The following is an 18,207-nucleotide window of genomic DNA, read 5'->3' on the forward strand; positions in this document are numbered from 1 at the left end:
CAGAAAGTACCCTCCATTTGCAACAAAGTTAAGTCACTAACCCTCCTCTGCAGAATGCATTCAGAATTAGATGTCTCATAACTGTTTATGGGGCCCCGCCGGGCTGTTTGTATAAATAACATATAGTTGGACCAATTCTAAACTATGGTTGTTATTGACGTTCACGCATACTGACAAAAAGCAACGTCAAACTAACGATCGTAATGAATATATAACAGTGATGGTTGGACCGTGACAAACCGGACAAGGTTCGGTATGTTGATGACATCATCCCACACGATACATCGTAACTCACCCAAACATTTATTTCATTTCGCCAGAAACCAAACAAAAATAAATTCAGAAGTTCGCGCACTAATGTTTACACCCGACAGGCAATTGGCCATTTAACGCCCCGAAGTGCCCACATGAAACCGCAAGGTGGCGCTAAAGTCAGTATCGGATTCTGGAAATCGCGGCAGCTCGACGTTCGGTGTTCTGGAACAATGCCCGAATGAGACCTTTTGTTTCCACCACAGAAAATGCGGAAGCGAGAGGACCTTTACCGTCAGCCCATCTAAAGAATACAAACATTGTCGAATAAAATATCTGCACATCTCGACAAATCCTAATTGGCAGAAAGCAAAAACACATTTATTTTTAACATGCATGCTGCCTATTTATAGAAGAAATATATATATGTAAGTAAACTTTAATCAATGATGTTTCACCTATTAAACCATTTTTTATGGTCGGTCGCCTATTGGCATATTTGCATCTATAGATGGTGTATCAGGCACAAAGTAGAGCACAGTTAAAAAAACATTCGTAAATAGTTTCATTATTATTCACACCGAACAATAATTGGGGTTCCACCAACTAAACTGATTGAAACAAGGCGTAACAAAAGCTTGTGAGCGCCACCTGTCCACGATATCTCTCATGCTGGCGTCGAGGACGAAAATAATTTCGAGTAAACGAGGCCATTTCTTCAATGAACGCTGAAAGGGGAAATTTGTGGGGATTCCCGGAGTGTCTTCTTCGTCATCAGGTTTCTCAAAGAGGGAAGGAAGTTGGTCTTGGAGGTTGCAACAGACCTGGAATAAGAAAAAGCAAATAAGTTCGTATAACAATATTCAATACGTATTTATATTGAGCAAACGAGTGCCGAATCACGGATCAATTGCATTGAAGAAAACAGACATGCATGCAAACACATTCATATTACATATACGCAGGTTTGCTATCAGCCCAGACCTAAACATAACCACGTTGCTGTTTGATGCCGATACTGAATTTATTGCAAAAAAACTTTACTGAATTGAAATGTAGGAATAATTACGTCGTTTTTTGGATGCGAACAACGGTAATTTGAACAATTTTTTTGTGGCCACAGAGGTCCTTTCGAAAACCTATATTTCATGAAAAATAATCGTGTTTAAATGAAAAATAACCACATGTGTTAGAAATAAGCACGGTATGGCGACCTTGAGTATAAGTTAAAGCCACATCGAATCAGGTAAAACACAAACGTAATAACAATGGTTCTATAACAGTAACGCACAAGCCCAGCGCGTCCTGCTCATCTATAAACACGGATTTTTAATATAGTGTGGACACTGGTTGCCTTGAAATGCTTGGTGGCCCCAAGCGGGCCGAACACCACTGTTGCGAAACCCTGCCTTATAACAATGCCACACATCTGACCGTTTTAAGTTGGATCGAGTCGTCGGATGAAATATCCTCCATGGCACAAACCGATGCAACCACCTCCGCTATGGAGGAATCAATGAGAGCAGAAATGCTCCGGAGGAACATAGGAAGAGGAAGGACTCCTCTCCATACTTTCCTCAGATGATGAAGTTGGTACATCACCTGAAGTGATAGTTTTACACAGTTTTAAGCTTTATTAGGTTCAAATACTGTTTAACGGAAAAAGCACGCGCAAATAAAATGTTTACTTCTTACACGAAAATATTCAATGAAATAGTTGATGTGCTTCACCTGCACAGATACTGCCGTATATACCGTCGCACAGTACTAACAGGTGAGCTTTAGTAAATATAACAAATTTTCCAAAATACTACTACAATAGGTTTTTAGTATGGAAAATGAGGATATTAACCACAGCCTGTAGATGACAAACAGGCGGTCAATGTTTATTCCGCAACAACACACACACACCACGCACTAGTTTGAAAACAAGATTAGTCGGCATCATTTGGGACTAAGGGACTGACAATGCCGACATGGGTAAGTATATTTTCCTAATTTATACCAAGCAGATTCTGTATTAGAGCCAATGCTTAGTGTGTGATCACTATAGGTTATTTTATTTCAAACCTGTTTAATCGGTTTTTCGGCCATCTGGAACTTATCAGAGCTTGTCTCGGCAGCAAAGTCCTTCAGTGGTTGAAGGCATTCCATCAGTTGTGATCGCTGTCGCCTCATTTGCGACATAAAGCATTCTTCACCTGTGGTAAGATAACTCGTGTTTTATCAGTTTGACAGTTCTTGGTTCAATTTTTGGCAATGACCTCATATGACCTTATAACAGCCTGACAAGGTTAGGCAATGTAGCAGACGTATTTTAGGTAGCATAAGATAGTTGTCTACACAATCCCGTTGTAGCACAGATATTCTGCACATATCGGTATTACTGGAATTTCATAAGTTATTCGACACTTGTATGAATTTGTGCTACAGTGCTTACCATTATGGTAATACCATATCGTCGATTTAATTCATTCAGTACCTGGTTTACCGATTTTTCTTTGTTATGTGTTGTGTTTACATGCCCATTTTGGTCATTATTATTGTCACGAAAACGTGTTAAAATAGACAAACATCTAAACACAAGCGCGGTGCTCCTGGACTACATGACGTCATAACTTGCTTACCGATCTTTCTGAGAGCGGGAACATGGTGCGCGAACCTTAGTTCTAATCCTTTCACTAAGTTAGGGAATCGCGACATGATTTGTTGTCCGATGGTAAGAAGGTGGTGGGCGACGAAGTAACAGTTGTTGTGGTGAATAGCGGACACTTGTGGCAACATCTCAAGTGCGTCTCTGTTTAAGCATTTTTATTAATAAATTAAAAATCAAATACAAAAAAATCAGGACAGTGTGCAATCCAGGTTGCACGGGAAAACAGGTTGGGAATGGAATTAAAAATAAATTGCATTTGGGTTTGCTTTAAATTTTTAGTAAATGTTCATAACGTTTTAAAGAACTGCAGACAGGGTCTCACGAGTGCAGCTTTTGACTGTGGCACTAAGCTTGCTTTTACATTAGCAGGCACAGAAAATTCCACTTTGTGGTACCTTTCGGTCAACGTCGATCCGTTGGGTACTTTTTACTAAATACCAAACAACAGAGACGAACCACCGTGAAGCGCATAATGGCCAAACGACTGCATGGGATCCGATTTTTAAAGAAATTATGTTAAAATACTGAAGCAAATGGACATAGCATGGACAACACTTTATTCAAATTTTCACAACCACAAACACAAGTTCTTACTTATGTAGATTGGGAATGTGGCATTGGTAGAGTCTGAATACATCATCCACTGTATCCATCAACCTTGCACTGCTACAATAAATATTGTTTTAAGTGTAAATGATTTGCATTACATCATAATAAATTTCATAATTTTTTAGGGGGACCATAAATGTGTTTCAAATCACATTTATGAAATTATCGCTTTTATAATTAGATTGTGTAATCCAACCGAAGAAAATACCTTTCTTTAAGTTTTCGACGTAAATAATAATTCTTACCATTCTGGGCTTGATGTCAAAGCTTCATGGAGTGTCTCATACACCAGGTCCATGAGGGTTTGAGTGCAGCTACTTATACGACACCTAATACAGAACTTTATCATAACTGTGAACAATATTAACATTAGGAACTTTAATAAATTTGTTTGCGGTCACAATTTCGTTCTGTAAAAATACACAATTAGTAAAAATACAATAGCAAACTTATTGAAGTATAGGATAACACAAAAAGGAAAAAAATAACGAACATATTCTGTATAAGTATATGCCATGGTTTCTTAAACATATATTATAGGAAATAGGTTAATTCCTACTATAGTATAAACACTACATAAATACTACAGTTGACCACACTTAACTATTGACCATCGGCACACCTGCGAATTTTAAAAAAATGTTTGGCCATTGAGTAGTTAGTTTGCCTGGAATATATTAATTGTCAAGTACTCAATATACCTTGGAAAGACAAGAATATCTTTAGCTTTTGTGTCCGTTCCTGATTGTGATTCCCTCCCTGGTATGATAACTTGCAGGGTTTGGTCCTCACTCGACTTCTGGGAAGTGGATTCCTGAAGCTGGGATAAGAATTCCTCCACTTTGTCCTTCCCTCCATCTGTTATCTAAACAAGAAATATCATTTTAATTTGGGTAAAAACAAGATACTACTGTGTTAAACCCTGGTAAGGTTTTGCTGTATGGCCGGCAAAACTTAGGAGAAATAAACTACCCTGTTTTTTTTTCCAGTAGATCAATTGCAACATGCCTGGCAACAACAGCAGCACAACAATAAGATATACCAAACAAAATTTGGACTAGACCAAAATTTTTAACTTTTTCAAAACAATTCATTTCAACTTAATACCAGTTCAATTGATTAACAATAGCAATGTTTAAGGTGCCAATAATTGTTTTTAACAATGCATGTGGTTTGTGGAGTATGTGACGTATTAATAGGCTTCTGACATTGCTAAATTCATTGATTCCAATAAATTATTGGTGTGACGGGAACGAACAAACAAGACAATAAACCAACTTACCTCTATGGTTTCGTGGATGTCTTCCTCCATTATAGTGCGTGCACGTGCAACTATTGAAGTACTCCTCCTGTTTGCAAAATGTACGTGGATGTCTGATACATACGCGATGAGATCACCTGTCGATTTAGAAATTTATAAAAATGTCTCGCATAAAAATGCTGGTATGGATAAGATTTATTCATGAACAGAAAGGCTACAAGCAATTTAATTTAAACAAGGATCTGCATGATTTAGAGCAGATCTGTTCAGTAACCCAATTTTTTTAGGGAAATACATTACAGTTTAGATTTTAAAGTAAAATCATCATGTTGTAAAAAGTGCTTTAAAGTTTTAAGAACAGAAAAGTCGAAAATGACTGGTGTAGTGTATGTACATGTACACAGATGTAATACTGAGCAAAAAAAAGTAAAAATTTTTGTAACAAACCTGACTCTTCCTCAGGTGGCAGAAATTGGATTTCCTTCAAGGAAGCTTCAAACTTTTTGACTGAATCCGCAATCTGAAATCAAGTGGCCACATAAAAATCACAACCTGAGTTATATTAAGTTTGTTGTTAAAGCTGTCGGACATAATGTTCACTGAACTCAAAATGCTCTTCGGTGAAAAAAACAAGGGGCTTTTAAGTTGGTTTAATTTTATGTTTAAAATATGTTTTGTAAAATTAATCTTGCCTGATCATAATCCTGTAGTTGCTCTCTGGAATTGGGCACAGATTTTTCCAAACATTCGTCAATCAAAAGAGTCATTACTTTTTCACATATGTGATTTCCAAATAAGGTCATAACAGTCTGACCTGCATCAAAAAACTATTTAATGCATTGTTTGTTTCTGCAATATGGGCCAGCCTTTGTGGTTTCAAGAGTTAAAAGTAAATCCATTTATAATGCTTCAGAACACAACTATGTGTCACCAAAAACTCCACATGCAAACAGATACTGATTACAACAGAAAAATAACCTTCGTTTTTGTGAAGTTTCAAATTCATCAATGATTCATCCAGGAACTTCAAAACATCCCAAACTTTGCTGAATACGGTGGAAGGTGTAAAGTTGGAATCTGTTTCCTGCAAGATTGGAGCAAAATCCTATTAAAAACAAACTAATCTAGACCAAGTTAAGTTTCTCAATTTTGTTAAAACCAAAAAATGTGGATTGCTCAAAATAAATAGGACAATTTTCATCAACAAATTTTAACCAGTATATATACATATATATATATATGGCCCCACCATGGTAGATGAATTATTAATAGAGTTGTGCTTGTTTCCAATTTTAAGTATTTTTCCTGCAGAGGTAACTGTAATAACATGGTGAACAGATGGATCTTGAATCAATGGAGTAAAAATCTTCTCCATGACAGTTTTAGCTGAAAATGACAAACAGAAGTGTTTCACGTAATATTTTCACCAAACACTTGAATAAAAACACCAACACATCAAAATGCTAAAAACTTCTAATTCTTCTAAATTTCCTGCTAAAAGGCAACAATTTATTCATAACCACAGTTAGTAGTGACCAACATATATTACATAAATCAGTCCTCATAACACATTTGCACTCAATTTGATGCCTTTATAGAGTATCACAACTTATTACCTAACTGTTGAACTTTGAAAGAAAGTAGATTTGAATCGTACATCGCATAAATCAAGTCTTGTGATGAGAGCAGACCATCCTTAGAAGTAAGGTTAATGCGCAATTCCGTACAATCACTGGAACCATCTGCCGACAAAATAAAACTATATTCATACTTTGGTTGCATTGGGTCTGATCATTTTGATTCTTTTTCATCTGAACATGCTGGAAAAAGCTGATAATATTTTTCAGATATGATGTAAGTTTTAGTAAAAAAACACAACACAAAAATTGCCTTTTAGTGAATAAAAACTACTCATATTGCAAAGGTATAAAATCAGGATTTACAACTAATGAAAAACAACATCACACACCAGAATAATTCCATGCAACAGAGTCTTTCCAAATTTGGTTGAGAACGTAATTAAGATTTTCCCTTCTGACCGTAACTTCAACTCGAAGAGTTTTGTAAATTTCTGTCTCGTGAAAAGATGTATTCTTTACTGAATCCAACACAGTCCCAATCTAAAACCAAAATCAATAAAGATTTTCAGATTTTTTACAATATGTCATCTATATATATAATAAAGGAACCTGTCATATAATTGGGACATGGATAAATTTGCATTTTTTTATCAATTAAATCCGGAAAAAAATCTACAACAAATTTAAAAAAAAGTGTATTATATGCCAAATTTTTGTGATAATTAAGTGCCTGTTAAATAAAAATTTGTGATTACTTGGTTTGGCTAACATTACTGTTCAATTATCAAATGACCAAAATCCAAAAACTGCAAAAATAACCTCTTTAATTGCAGCTAAAGTGTCAGAAAAATTCTTCTTCTGTAGACTGTTGTCATAAGTTTTAAGGGAACTGTGGACTTTGTACAGATTCTCCAATGCTGCAACCAATGCTGAAGTTTTAGTGTGCTGCAAAGTCAGTTGTTCGAATTCACTGTTGGCATCTTGTAGCTGTTTAGAAACCTAGAAAGTTTAAAATAACATCAACAATAATCATGCAAGATCAGTATGGTTTATTGGCATTGCAGCCACGCTGGATCAGTGATTTATTTCCTAAATGGCGACCCTGCCTTGTCATGTGATAGCATGAAACATTTCCATGTAGTTATGTAAGATATGGGTGTGTGAATGTCTTTGCAATTTATCTACGCATATGTACATACAAGAGAAACAATGCACAATGTAATACTGCAATGCTCAACTAAGGATTAACATATTTATATGGATTAGATAAGAAAATTAATGCAGCAAGATTTGCAAAATACAACCTTCCTACCATAGTTTCAAACGAGTCATGAAGATTTTCTGCATCTTCTTTTACTTTTCTTAATTTTTCACTAATTTCATTCGCTTCATTTTCCAATGACAAAGATTCTCCATAAGTCTCTTCAATTACATCGCACAGTTCACGCTTCATTAAAAGAAAGAATTAAGATATAGTAACCAACAAGACCCTGAAACAATAAAAGCTTCATGACAGCCTTAAACATTCAAGTTAAAACAACTAGGTCATTGATAAAGCTGATGGAAAACTCTCATAAAATGCCTTTACTCAAAACACACCATGAAAAACACAGAATTTTATTGAATAAGTTTCTGTTGAAAGGTAAACATGTCATGTCAATATTGTTTGCATTCAGGGTGAACCATTTTTTTAAAATTGTACACAAATCCGCGAATGTAGTAATTGTATTCTTCCAATTTTGTGCTTACTTTTATTTCGTAGGATCGGCTGTTTAATTTGTTGATTTTTGTGCTCCAATCATCCTTGGCCAACTTTCCAGCGCTTGCAAGGGCTTCCGCAACGAGAGAAGACATGTTATTGTCAAATTAATTTGATGCACTCAGTGCTGACGAATCAACAACAACGTGAGTCGAAGATCAACAACAACTTCTCACCATCAACGAAACGCTCATCGGATTTAAATCTAAAAACAGCGCCAACAAATCGGGAATTCCCCTGCTTTTTTAAATATTTGTATTTTTGAGTAAGATTTCAGTGTTACATAAATTGTCATGCAATATTATCATTGTGCCTTTATTTGGGGCATCAACATCATGTAATTATATTGACAAACGGTATAATTAGCCCACAGGAAAAGGTGCAACTTTAGCTTCGAGGACAAAATAATACCTCATTTACGGAGCCAATGACTGATGTTTTATGGGGTAGTTTGGTGCCATAACATGGCAAAGGAGTCACTTATAGTAACGTGTTAACGTACAGAATGCACACAGCTGTCATGCCGTTGAAAATATACGTTTTTGTGAAGAAAATGATACTTATAGTTTATTTATATCTTAATAGAACTACAATCTTTATCGTTGCAGGACAAAAGCACGCTTGTTGATCTGATTTGTGAAAAGGTTATCAATGCAACTTCCAACAAGTTTGTATGGAAGTAGTTCCAACAAGCACACACAGATGTATCAAAACGATTTTGCTATTATCAGTTCGTAAACCGCGCCGGTAACGACGCCTCTTGCCGTTACCATAACGACTCGAGCCCCCGTCCTTATATCAGTTACTCACTAATTGTTAGCGAACATAAACAGCGCGCATTGAACGATCGACAGACAATCAAACTTAGTTGTTCGTCCTCGCCCTGGAATGCGCCCGCAGTAATCAACGCCATCGTAGGATCGCTAGGTTGTTTGAGAAACAACGGACGCTTTGAAGCTGTCGGCTCTAAGGTGATTACGAAGGTTTCAAGCAATATAACCAACCTACTGGTTGATTCTTTAGACAAACATAGGAACAGGAAAGTTAAATAATAGAGAAAATGTCACAAAGACATCTGTCTTTACTTGTCAGATATCCAAAATTACTCACAAAGAATAGCAGACCAGCAGCGCCAGTGCGGTATTTTATAGTAAAATGTAGAGCAACGCTAATTTCGCCCAAACAGCATTGTCAGGTTCTGTGCTTATTCACTGTTAAATAACAGAGTATAAAAGAGTCGGTGAATTGATTATTTTTCGTATTATAAACAATTTGAACAACGATAAAGTCGAAACCAAAGATTCTCAATACGGTTAGCGATAAAAACAACTGTGCAGCTTGGAATTTCTTTCAATTTTCTTTGTATCAGACGTCAGTGAAGTTCTGTTGTTTGTACGAAATTGTTAAGCCGACCTAACGAAGCGGAACGGTTGAAAGCATTTTTGAGTGCCTTGAAGATAAGAGGTCGAACCCACTCATAACTCGAAGTGGATATTTGCAACTTCTCAAGCGATCTAATATAAGTGCGACACGAATTCTTGAGAGTAGTTTTTGCCAAAAGGGATCCTGTAAACCACAAGAGTGTCCGAATGCGACTTAGATTGTGCACACAGACAAGTTGCTGCCATGAATAGGCATTGCAAGTTATATACGAATGATCGTGATGCGCTTTAGCATCATTATTTGATACCGTTTCTGCAATACGTCAGTCTATAGGGTCTATAACTTTTGTAGCTACGGTACTGGTGCACAATTTAGCTCGCGAAACTCGCGCCAATAAAGTTTTCAAGTGGTCAGTCTTTTAAAAAAATGCATCAGTAACCTTAGACGTTATATAATAACGCGTGTTACTCATCATAGCCTATATACCAGCGAAAATATTCCTGGTTTTAGATAATTTACTTGAAATGTTCTTAGGAAAGTCTTTGTAATAAATGTTAATACCGTTCAGGTACTGGGAATTTTGTTAAATGTTGATTTTGTAGGCATAGGTAAATGCATTGAGAGAGCGAGATAGAAATAAATACGCAGGAAAATTGAATATTTCTTGGTCCTCGATCCACAACAACCCCAGTGATGGCAACTGTCGGTAAAAAGTTGTTTTCAAACAACGGAAGTCCGCATTTTCCCAAGGAAGAGAAGGAAAAAAGAGGACTTTGTTCAAAAGAAACCTCCTCAGCCTCATCCATAATGCCATCCTCCAAAGATGTCTTCCGTGGTGAGGTTCTGGTCAACCGACTGTTGGTTTACTACACAAAGTTCGAAGGTTCCCGCGGGAAAGCGGTGAAATACGCTCAGAAGCTCCTGGACCTCGGCCACATTGAGAGTCTCACACACAGCGAAAAGTTCGAAGATTCAGCGCACGTTTATCGTTGGACCGACGTCGCTCAAGTCATAAACAAGAACAAGGGAGCTGTCGAAGGCGGGAAAACCCCCACTATGGAACCAGGAAAGAAACCGCCTAAAAAATCACCCCCCTCGAAAAGTAGTGACGTCACACCGAAGGCGATTCTCAAAATCTCGATCGAGACTGACAATTGTGATGGAGCGGATATACAGGTGCAACATGGCGTCCAACTCTGTTATTTTTCCAATTAAATTTTAGGTTTCTCTTTAACAATTCCGTCGTTTCCGGCGGCACTCTTTTACATGACACGTTTAACTTCGATATTGAAAAGAAAAATATTTTCCGAATGTTATATCCCAAATACAGCAACTAATTTGCTTGCCACTTGGTTTTACTGCCATCACTAATACAAGTCCAAAGGCTCAAAAGTTTATATGTAGGCAGCAAAATGTTTTTTTTGTAGGCAAGAATTCGAGCCCATCCACGTCTTGGCGCCAACCGAGCATCTGCACCTTTCGACACCAAAACGGTCATGGCCGCGGTAAACGAGGACTCGTTTTTCGGCGCGGGTGTCACTAAAGCCTTGAGCTACGTCACAGAACCAACAACTGATGAACTCAGTCGGTACGTTAGCATAGTCTTATACTATACTGATAACGCACAGCCCCTGCAAGAATAAAGTTAACACGTTTTTGCCTGAACCAGAGCCTGAACATGCACCCGTTTCTATTTATTTATGGAACCTAGGATCAGGAAACGTTGCTTTATGTAACTTATATACAAAAAAACCTTACCTTTTCTACCATTAAACATTTGTATTTGTGAGACAGAGAAACGATCACAACCCCAATCATTACTGAGTTATCACCCAGTCCCAAGCAAAAGCCCCCCACGCCCCCGGCCCGAAAGAAGACCCCAACTACAAACGGTGAAACCCCTAAGGCCAAGAAACACGAAGAAAACGTGTTCGAAACCCCGAAGCACGCTGAGAATAAAAAACATATTTCTCCTTTGGCAAATGAGGCAAGAAAGCGGGATTCCCCGGAACCGAAAGCAGCACCACGCAAGACTTTATTCGGGAATTCGAAGCCGAAAAGCGACACTAAAAGCCCGCGCCAGGATCCCAACAGAGCAACTGAGACGGCATCGCGTCCTTTGGCGTTTAAAAGTGCCACAGAGCCAGCACTGGTTGAGCGTAAAACAGCACCTGGTCCAGGTGCACCAAAAGTGGACGCGGAGGACACGAGAGACTTCAAACCCAGGAACGTCCATCATTCTCACGACTTGAAAAGCCCTCAAGGTGCAACTGAAGATATGAAAACCGCCACACAGTCGTTCCCGAAAACATCCAATCAAGAAAACTCAAGTTCCGAAAACAAACGAGGAGACAATGGCGAGAATTCGTTTGAAAACAATGAGGTGAAGAATGGAGAAGACAATGGGATTCGCGGTACGAGTGATGGGTGTCAACCGACGTTTGTAGCGAGCACTCAAACCTCGGAAAAAAGTATCTTGCGAACATCGAAGCTGTACGACCCCAACAAACACCCACCTGGGTGAGAAAAAAACCTCATAAACCGACTTAACTTGGACCTGGGCGTATTTAGTGAAGCCGTGAATGCCACAATGTTTATTTAAAACGGTCCATCGGTAAACAAATCTCTTGCGTGACGATAAAACGTACGTTTGGCAGTTATTGTATGATGTACATTTGCATCTAAAAGGTGCAATTTATAGTTTTCCACGCAGCACTAAAGTTTTGGTGACAATTTGACGTCATCCTTCAATTTTAACAAACAGTTTAACTCATTGTCCGTCGCCAGGGTCACAACACAAACTACCTCATCGTTACTTAAGTCACAACCATCCTCCGGAGGAAACCAAAACCCCGTGACGTCAAAGAATGACGTCACACAACAAACTAAGACGCGAGAGTTGCAGAGAATTAACGAGAACAAGAAGAAGACGAGGTTCGCGGACGATGAGGACACAGAAGGTATGTCTTCCTAAAAATATTTTGATTAAAAGATTTTCTAAAGAAGGGATTTGCCTCGAATGGCGATGACAGGGAATGCGCTATTTTAGATCTTCTAAAGTTAAATGCGATCACCGTGATTTAAAACATATTGAAAAAGTCTGAATCTAAAATAAGTATTTTCCTAATTAATGTTAGTGGCTTATTTTATAACATACGTATGAAGATAACAGTGGCGTGCGACTAAGCCTTTTCAAACGTAACGATCTTCACATGTTAAGTATAGACGGATTCTCTCAAAAGTGAATGTTCTCAACAAAATATCTGCATTGTTTTAGTTGCAAACGATCCGGTTCAACGAAACGGTTCGGAACTGACTAAGGAGAGTACAGGGATGTCCTTGCACTCATCCGGTTTTGTTGAAGGGGAAAACGGAGCGGATGGATTCGACCACATGTCTATACCAGTAATCACATTGAAAGAATCATTTTTACTTTGCCATTAGTCTGAACTTGTCTCACCCTAATCTTAAGATTTTGTATGAAAGTGCGAATAGAAAACGTTGCTTATATTTGTCTTTAAAGTAGTAAATGTAAGCGACGCATTGACTCTAATTGAACAAGCAAGTGCAGAAGCTGATGATGCCTTCATATAACGGCGAAAGATACTTTTCTGATATAAAACATCCAACTTGCCGAGTTGTTTGTTAGATCGATATTTTCAGCATAACACAAACACACCCGATGCGATTGTCTGCCAACAGTCTGCCAGTGTAGCTTGCTTGTTCATGTGTAGATCCACTATAGTTTATATTATCCTTTTCAACTTGATGAATTGTGGTCCTGTAACTCCACAATTTACAGTTCTACCGTTCACGCCATTATTTACAAAGCAACATCATCAACGCATAATTTCGCAGATCAGTCCTCCACCCCCGTCACCGGTGGCGCTAGCAAGCTCGCCTGTTCCACAAGAGGGAAATACCCCTCAACTGAAGTCGCTCTTCTGGAACAAAATTTCGAGGCAACTTCGTCGAATTTCAACCGATGAAAACCGGGTGTTCTGGGAAGAATGCGAGGATTCGATTGTTTTCGACCAAGATCAATTTGAAAAGTAGGAAAAGTTCGGGCTTTTGTGGTTATTTGTGGGCAGCAGATGTTTTTTTCGGAAACTTGGCTTTGTGAAATAAGTAAAATACTTAAACTAGTCGGCGAGCAGCTGAGGAATTTGTTTGTAGGTTGTCGGGCTGTATAAGTTATTCTTCAGCGAGGTTTTCCTGTCTCGCAAATAATCTGACTTGTCAGTTCAAAATTCTCCATTGAAAGAAAAAACATCTTGTGCAATTATGCCATTTAAAAAGTCACGAGTTGTATTTTTTATGCAAACCATGTTTTGTACTGAAGATTATTCAGCCGACCACCAGCAGCGCTTCCGAGCCCGCGGGGAAAGGGACAGTCCCGGAGCCGCGAACCAGGGAAAACCCTCAAGGTACTTGGCATGGAAAGATCGAGGTTGGTCGGAATCCGAGCGGGTTCAGTGCGCCTCCCAGTGGAGGAAATACACGATACCATCATTAACATGGATGATGATAAACTTGATGTTGACGGGTCAGTTTCTAAGCTGTTTTTATTGGAAATGGGCCCTACGAAAGGACGGTGGTATACAGCGGCACACTAGGTTCCACACAAATCTAGGTGAACCTTGACTACCAAAAGGGGGGTCCATCAATATTATTGTTTTCATTAAAATTAGGGATTTCTTACGTCCGAGACTTGGCGCCCCCTTAAAAGGTCTCGTACCGGATTTTTCTCTCAAAAGCCCCGATCAGAACTTAACAACACATCATAACTAATACGTCACGGTTGTCGTGTCACCGTCGTTTTAAAGCCATGCCATTTTTTTTCTTACTCTTGTGACTTCCTTTACTGAAATTTACGAAATAATGCACCAAAAAACATACATTCATAGTTTGTGGTTTGCCATTGAAATTTTTGTTGCTTTTTGATTTACGTAACTATTCTTTAAAATTTACCGCTATCTTACGAACGTTGAAGATTACAAGCTCTCTACGACATTCGACCGAGTCCAGAGGAGCTGGATGAAATCGCTGACGCACTTAAAGCTCATCCGAAGGGAATTTTGGATAAACCCGAGCAGTTTGTTCTGATGCTTGCCATGATCCCTAACCTTGACGAAAGATTAGAGGTCAGGCGTCACGTTTTTCTATCGATGTGATCCTTGTCATTTACATATAATTTCACACTATTTGTCAGCTACTCTTAAGTATTTTTGGTTTCTTTGTCCGTTTTAAAGTATGGTTCTAAACTCTTTGTATTCCACCACTGTTAGATTGACAAAATATAGATTTCGAATAAAATAATATTGGAAGATAGATGTTGTGTTTTGAAATGAACTTTATATTTCATGAAGTGTTGGATATTCGCCAAAAAATTCCCGGACAGAATGGTGGAAATACAAGAACAATTGGCAGCGGTCACTGAAGCTTGCCAGTTCATAGTTAACAAGTAAGTTGAACAAATAGAACCAAACACAAAACCACGCTACCTTGCTTTCCGCGGTTCATTCACTAAAACAAGTCTCACTTTTTAAACGACCTTGACCTTGTGACATCCGGGAGCTTTTGTTACAGCGTGACGTTGAAACGTGTCCTGGAGACCGTGCTGTTGCTAGGTAACCACTTGAACAAAGGTACGCAGCGTGGCGATGCTTACGGCTACCATCTGGACATTCTGCCCAAACTCAAAGACGTCAAGTCAAAAGTATGTGATTTTCGATGTCGAGAATATGATCTAACTGACTTCAAAGCTAGGCAATAAAATGACGCCTGATTCTAATAGCAAATCGTAGACATTATGTCTTATGTAGTGCGTTAACACGCGGCAACTTACAGACATAATTAAGGCTTATTTGACGGCCTATTAGTACTTTGATGGTAATGTAACCGGGGCGACACCTTGCGGTAAATAAGATAAACGACATATACGTCTAAAGGAGTTACTTCGCGCATGCTCTTATGGAATTGAACTGTTTCTAGTATAATTATGTCTATGTAGTTACAATGGCAAAATTCAATCCACAGGTTAGTAAATTTGTTGAATTGAAATAAACTTTCAACTCTTATTTTTAAGGGCGGGGAATTCAACCTCCTGCAGTTTACTGTGAAGACGGTTCGCGATCAGATGAAAGCTGAAGGAAAATTGTCCACTGAGGTGACGAAGAAATCATTAACGTTTTGAGACATGTGTAATGAAACCTGATTATGAACTATTTGTTTCGATAATCGGTTGTAATGTATCTTTTGCTGATAATATTTCATTACCTATTTTGTTTCGAAATCGCCACAATTAAAACAACCCAAAACCTACAATATCAAAACATATCACTTTTTGTGCAGTAGAAACATACAGATACAAACTGCCGAAAAATGTTTCCATAAATTTTGTGCCGGAAATAGGAGGTTTCCAGGTGTTAAGAGGTCTGGTTCTATTTTATCACAAACTAAAACCTTTATTAATCACCAGGAACTCACCAGTCCTAGAATGGACGACAACACGGCCCTTCCTGAACAAGATGTCATACTGAAAGCTGCTTCGGCGCCATTGCATAACCTTGGCGATGACCTTGAAGTGACGGCGCTGGAGTTGGAGGATTGCAAGTTGCGACTCCTCCCCAGTATCATCCATGGAAGCACGATCCCCGCGGAGTCGGAAGTTGCAGAGGAGAAATTGGAGTCTTTTCTGGGCCAAGGTAAGTGCAGTAACTTAACGGATGAAATTGAAACTACTTTTGAGTATAATAGGCCTATGTCGAGGGCCTCATGCGCTCGGCGCTGGTCTCATATGGTAAGCGTCTACTTCGCACATGTACTGTGAGCTCAGTACAGGAGATTGTCTTTTAATGAATCGTTTTATCGTTAAAGTGATCAGGTGGTTAGTACAATTTATAGAAAAAAATTGCTTCTTTCAGCTTTGATTAAATGATTTTGTCGAACAGTAGTACTTGAAAAAACAAGGCTTCTGTTAAATGAAACGTGCTTCTTTGCAATGTAACGAACCAGTCCGAATCTACAGCTACCGGATTTATCAGTTTTACTGCCCAGAATTCATCACTGAAAAAAAATTAAACATTTTTACGTTTCAGCAACCGCCAAAATGCGAGAAATGGCGCAAATATACCAGGACACGTTGGCTGTGGCGGAAGAATTCCAGAATTACTTCATACCCGCTGACAGGGCGGAAGCAAGGGTACATAATTAACGTGCGATTTGCAATTTTGACCATTTAGAAAGTTTGCTCAGACGTGTTGGTGAAAATCCTGTTATTCGGGAGGAATTTCCGAAGTTTTTCTGAGAAATTGATGCATATTTTTGTTCCAGGAACCGTTTGCAATCATGCTCCAATCCATAGCAACTTTCTGCGACGATTTCAGAGCTCAGTGGGTGGAGGAAACTAGACAAGAGATGAAAGAACAGTTCTGTAAACTGGAACGCGGGAAACGAGTGAGTGATTTTTTGGGCAACCTTCTGTATATTTGAATATGTTACAGAATAGTTCTACATATTTAGACCGCTATTTGTATTTGGCTGTGCGACTGCTCTGTGATAACACTGATCCATGTGCGCCAGTATTTTTCTTTTTTGTGTAGATCAAAGTTTTAAGCAAAGTTTGCAAATAAATTGTTTGGTTAAGAACACTTCAAAGAAACATATTAAAATATTACGAATTCACTGATTTCTTACTTAGTTTGCAATGAAATCAACAGTCAACCCCTTTTCCTTCCTTACAGCAACGCATCAACGCCCTGAGAGTGACCAACACTCCATCAGCTCTGAAGGAAAGATTCATGGAGAGAAGAAGACGAGAGAGGAGATCGACTGAGAGTCGAAACAGCACAGAGCCGAAAACGAGACAAGCTATATCCGTACCACCACAGTCGCGACAAAGCAACGGAACTTCCGATCCAGGAAAGAGGCCAGAGTTGAAAGCAAAGCGAAGTTATCGGTTTCAATCGGAAGCTTCTCGTGAATCGTTAGCGACCTCTAACGGCTACACGCCCAGCGAAAGGTCGATCGCTGGAGTGCGCCAACGATTTAACGAGGACGCGTATTCGGAGTTATCGAATAGGAACGCGATCGAGATAGAAAGAAGAATGAACGAACTGAGCAACAGAAAGTATTGAAACATTTCATTTAGAGCTAAAAAAAATTACTGCAATTACCACATATTGGTGATGTCCTTTACGATCCATTGGTGAAAGCGATAGTTTGTAATTGATAAAATGTATTCGTATCAGCATAACAGTTTCTACTTCTATTATGGATCGTAAAAGACTACTTTAATTATTTTATTATTTGACGAAATAACAAAAAATCGGTTTGATTCGAGTTGAAAAGAAACAACGCCATCCAGTGGACAATCGTTTTGCTCGAAGCTCAACTCTGTGTTGATATTTGTACAATTGTAAGTATTGTAAAGTGTTTATCCTGCCATATTGTGTGAAATATTTTGTTCATATTTCTTTGTAAATAAGCTTGAAAACGAAAGCCTATCTGGAATAAACTGGATTTTTACGTGAAATGTGTTGCAAAAAGTATAATAAAAAATGTTGCAACACTAAGACTCAAGACTTAGTGAATTAATAATTAGAGATGTATTTAGTTTTAATTTGAGGTGAATATCAAATTAGTTTGGCGAAGACGTCAGGAATTCAATCACGTAAAATCTTTGCAAAAACAGTTTCAAAAATGT

The 18,207-nt window shown here is 38.4% G+C and overlaps 2 protein-coding genes across 2 annotated transcripts; one reads left to right on the plus strand and one right to left on the minus strand.

Moving 5' to 3' along the window:
- Positions 1–286: 286 nt before the first annotated feature.
- LOC145905985 (centromere/kinetochore protein zw10 homolog) lies at positions 287–8,301 on the minus strand. Its single transcript, XM_082993360.1, has 18 exons — positions 8,108–8,301; positions 7,671–7,805; positions 7,178–7,357; positions 6,748–6,898; positions 6,395–6,520; positions 6,028–6,164; positions 5,757–5,862; positions 5,471–5,592; positions 5,226–5,298; positions 4,800–4,915; positions 4,219–4,382; positions 3,763–3,846; positions 3,503–3,574; positions 2,880–3,049; positions 2,323–2,453; positions 1,687–1,854; positions 904–1,076; positions 287–556 (listed from the first exon to the last, which is right to left on the minus strand). Exons 1-18 carry the CDS (start codon positions 8,210–8,212, stop codon positions 433–435), a joined length of 2,337 nt encoding a protein of 778 aa, XP_082849486.1. The 5' UTR covers positions 8,213–8,301; the 3' UTR covers positions 287–432.
- Positions 8,302–10,081: 1,780 nt separating this feature from the next.
- On the plus strand, positions 10,082–17,904 carry LOC145906065 (uncharacterized). Its single transcript, XM_082993443.1, has 15 exons — positions 10,082–10,676; positions 10,928–11,088; positions 11,295–12,020; positions 12,288–12,460; positions 12,778–12,905; positions 13,359–13,552; positions 13,843–14,046; positions 14,494–14,644; positions 14,870–14,964; positions 15,090–15,219; positions 15,589–15,669; positions 15,982–16,207; positions 16,601–16,704; positions 16,836–16,958; positions 17,246–17,904. The coding sequence occupies exons 1-15, from the start codon at positions 10,194–10,196 to the stop codon at positions 17,636–17,638; spliced, it is 3,372 nt and encodes a 1,123-aa protein (XP_082849569.1). The 5' UTR covers positions 10,082–10,193; the 3' UTR covers positions 17,639–17,904.
- The last annotated feature ends 303 nt before the right edge of the window (positions 17,905–18,207 follow it).

The sequence above is a fragment of the Ascidia mentula genome, chromosome 6 (genome assembly GCF_947561715.1).
Source record: "Ascidia mentula chromosome 6, kaAscMent1.1, whole genome shotgun sequence".
In the NCBI taxonomy this organism is placed as follows: domain Eukaryota; kingdom Metazoa; phylum Chordata; class Ascidiacea; order Phlebobranchia; family Ascidiidae; genus Ascidia; species Ascidia mentula.

Bases quoted from the DNA above. Each gene is read 5' to 3' on its own strand.
- LOC145906065 (XM_082993443.1), top strand. From the start codon at position 10,194: ATGGCAACTGTCGGTAAAAAGTTGTTTTCAAACAACGGAAGTCCGCAT. The intron at 13,553-13,842 runs GTAGGAAAAGTT...TTTGTACTGAAG, and splicing joins GACCAAGATCAATTTGAAAA to ATTATTCAGCCGACCACCAG. The intron at 15,670-15,981 runs GTGACGAAGAAA...ATTAATCACCAG, and splicing joins AAGGAAAATTGTCCACTGAG to GAACTCACCAGTCCTAGAAT.
- LOC145905985 (XM_082993360.1), bottom strand. From the start codon at position 8,212: ATGTCTTCTCTCGTTGCGGAAGCCCTTGCAAGCGCTGGAAAGTTGGCC. The intron at 6,165-6,394 runs GTAATAAGTTGT...TGTCATTTTCAG, and splicing joins TTTCAAAGTTCAACAGTTAG to CTAAAACTGTCATGGAGAAG. The intron at 3,847-4,218 runs GTATATTGAGTA...GTTCTGTATTAG, and splicing joins GATATTCTTGTCTTTCCAAG to GTGTCGTATAAGTAGCTGCA.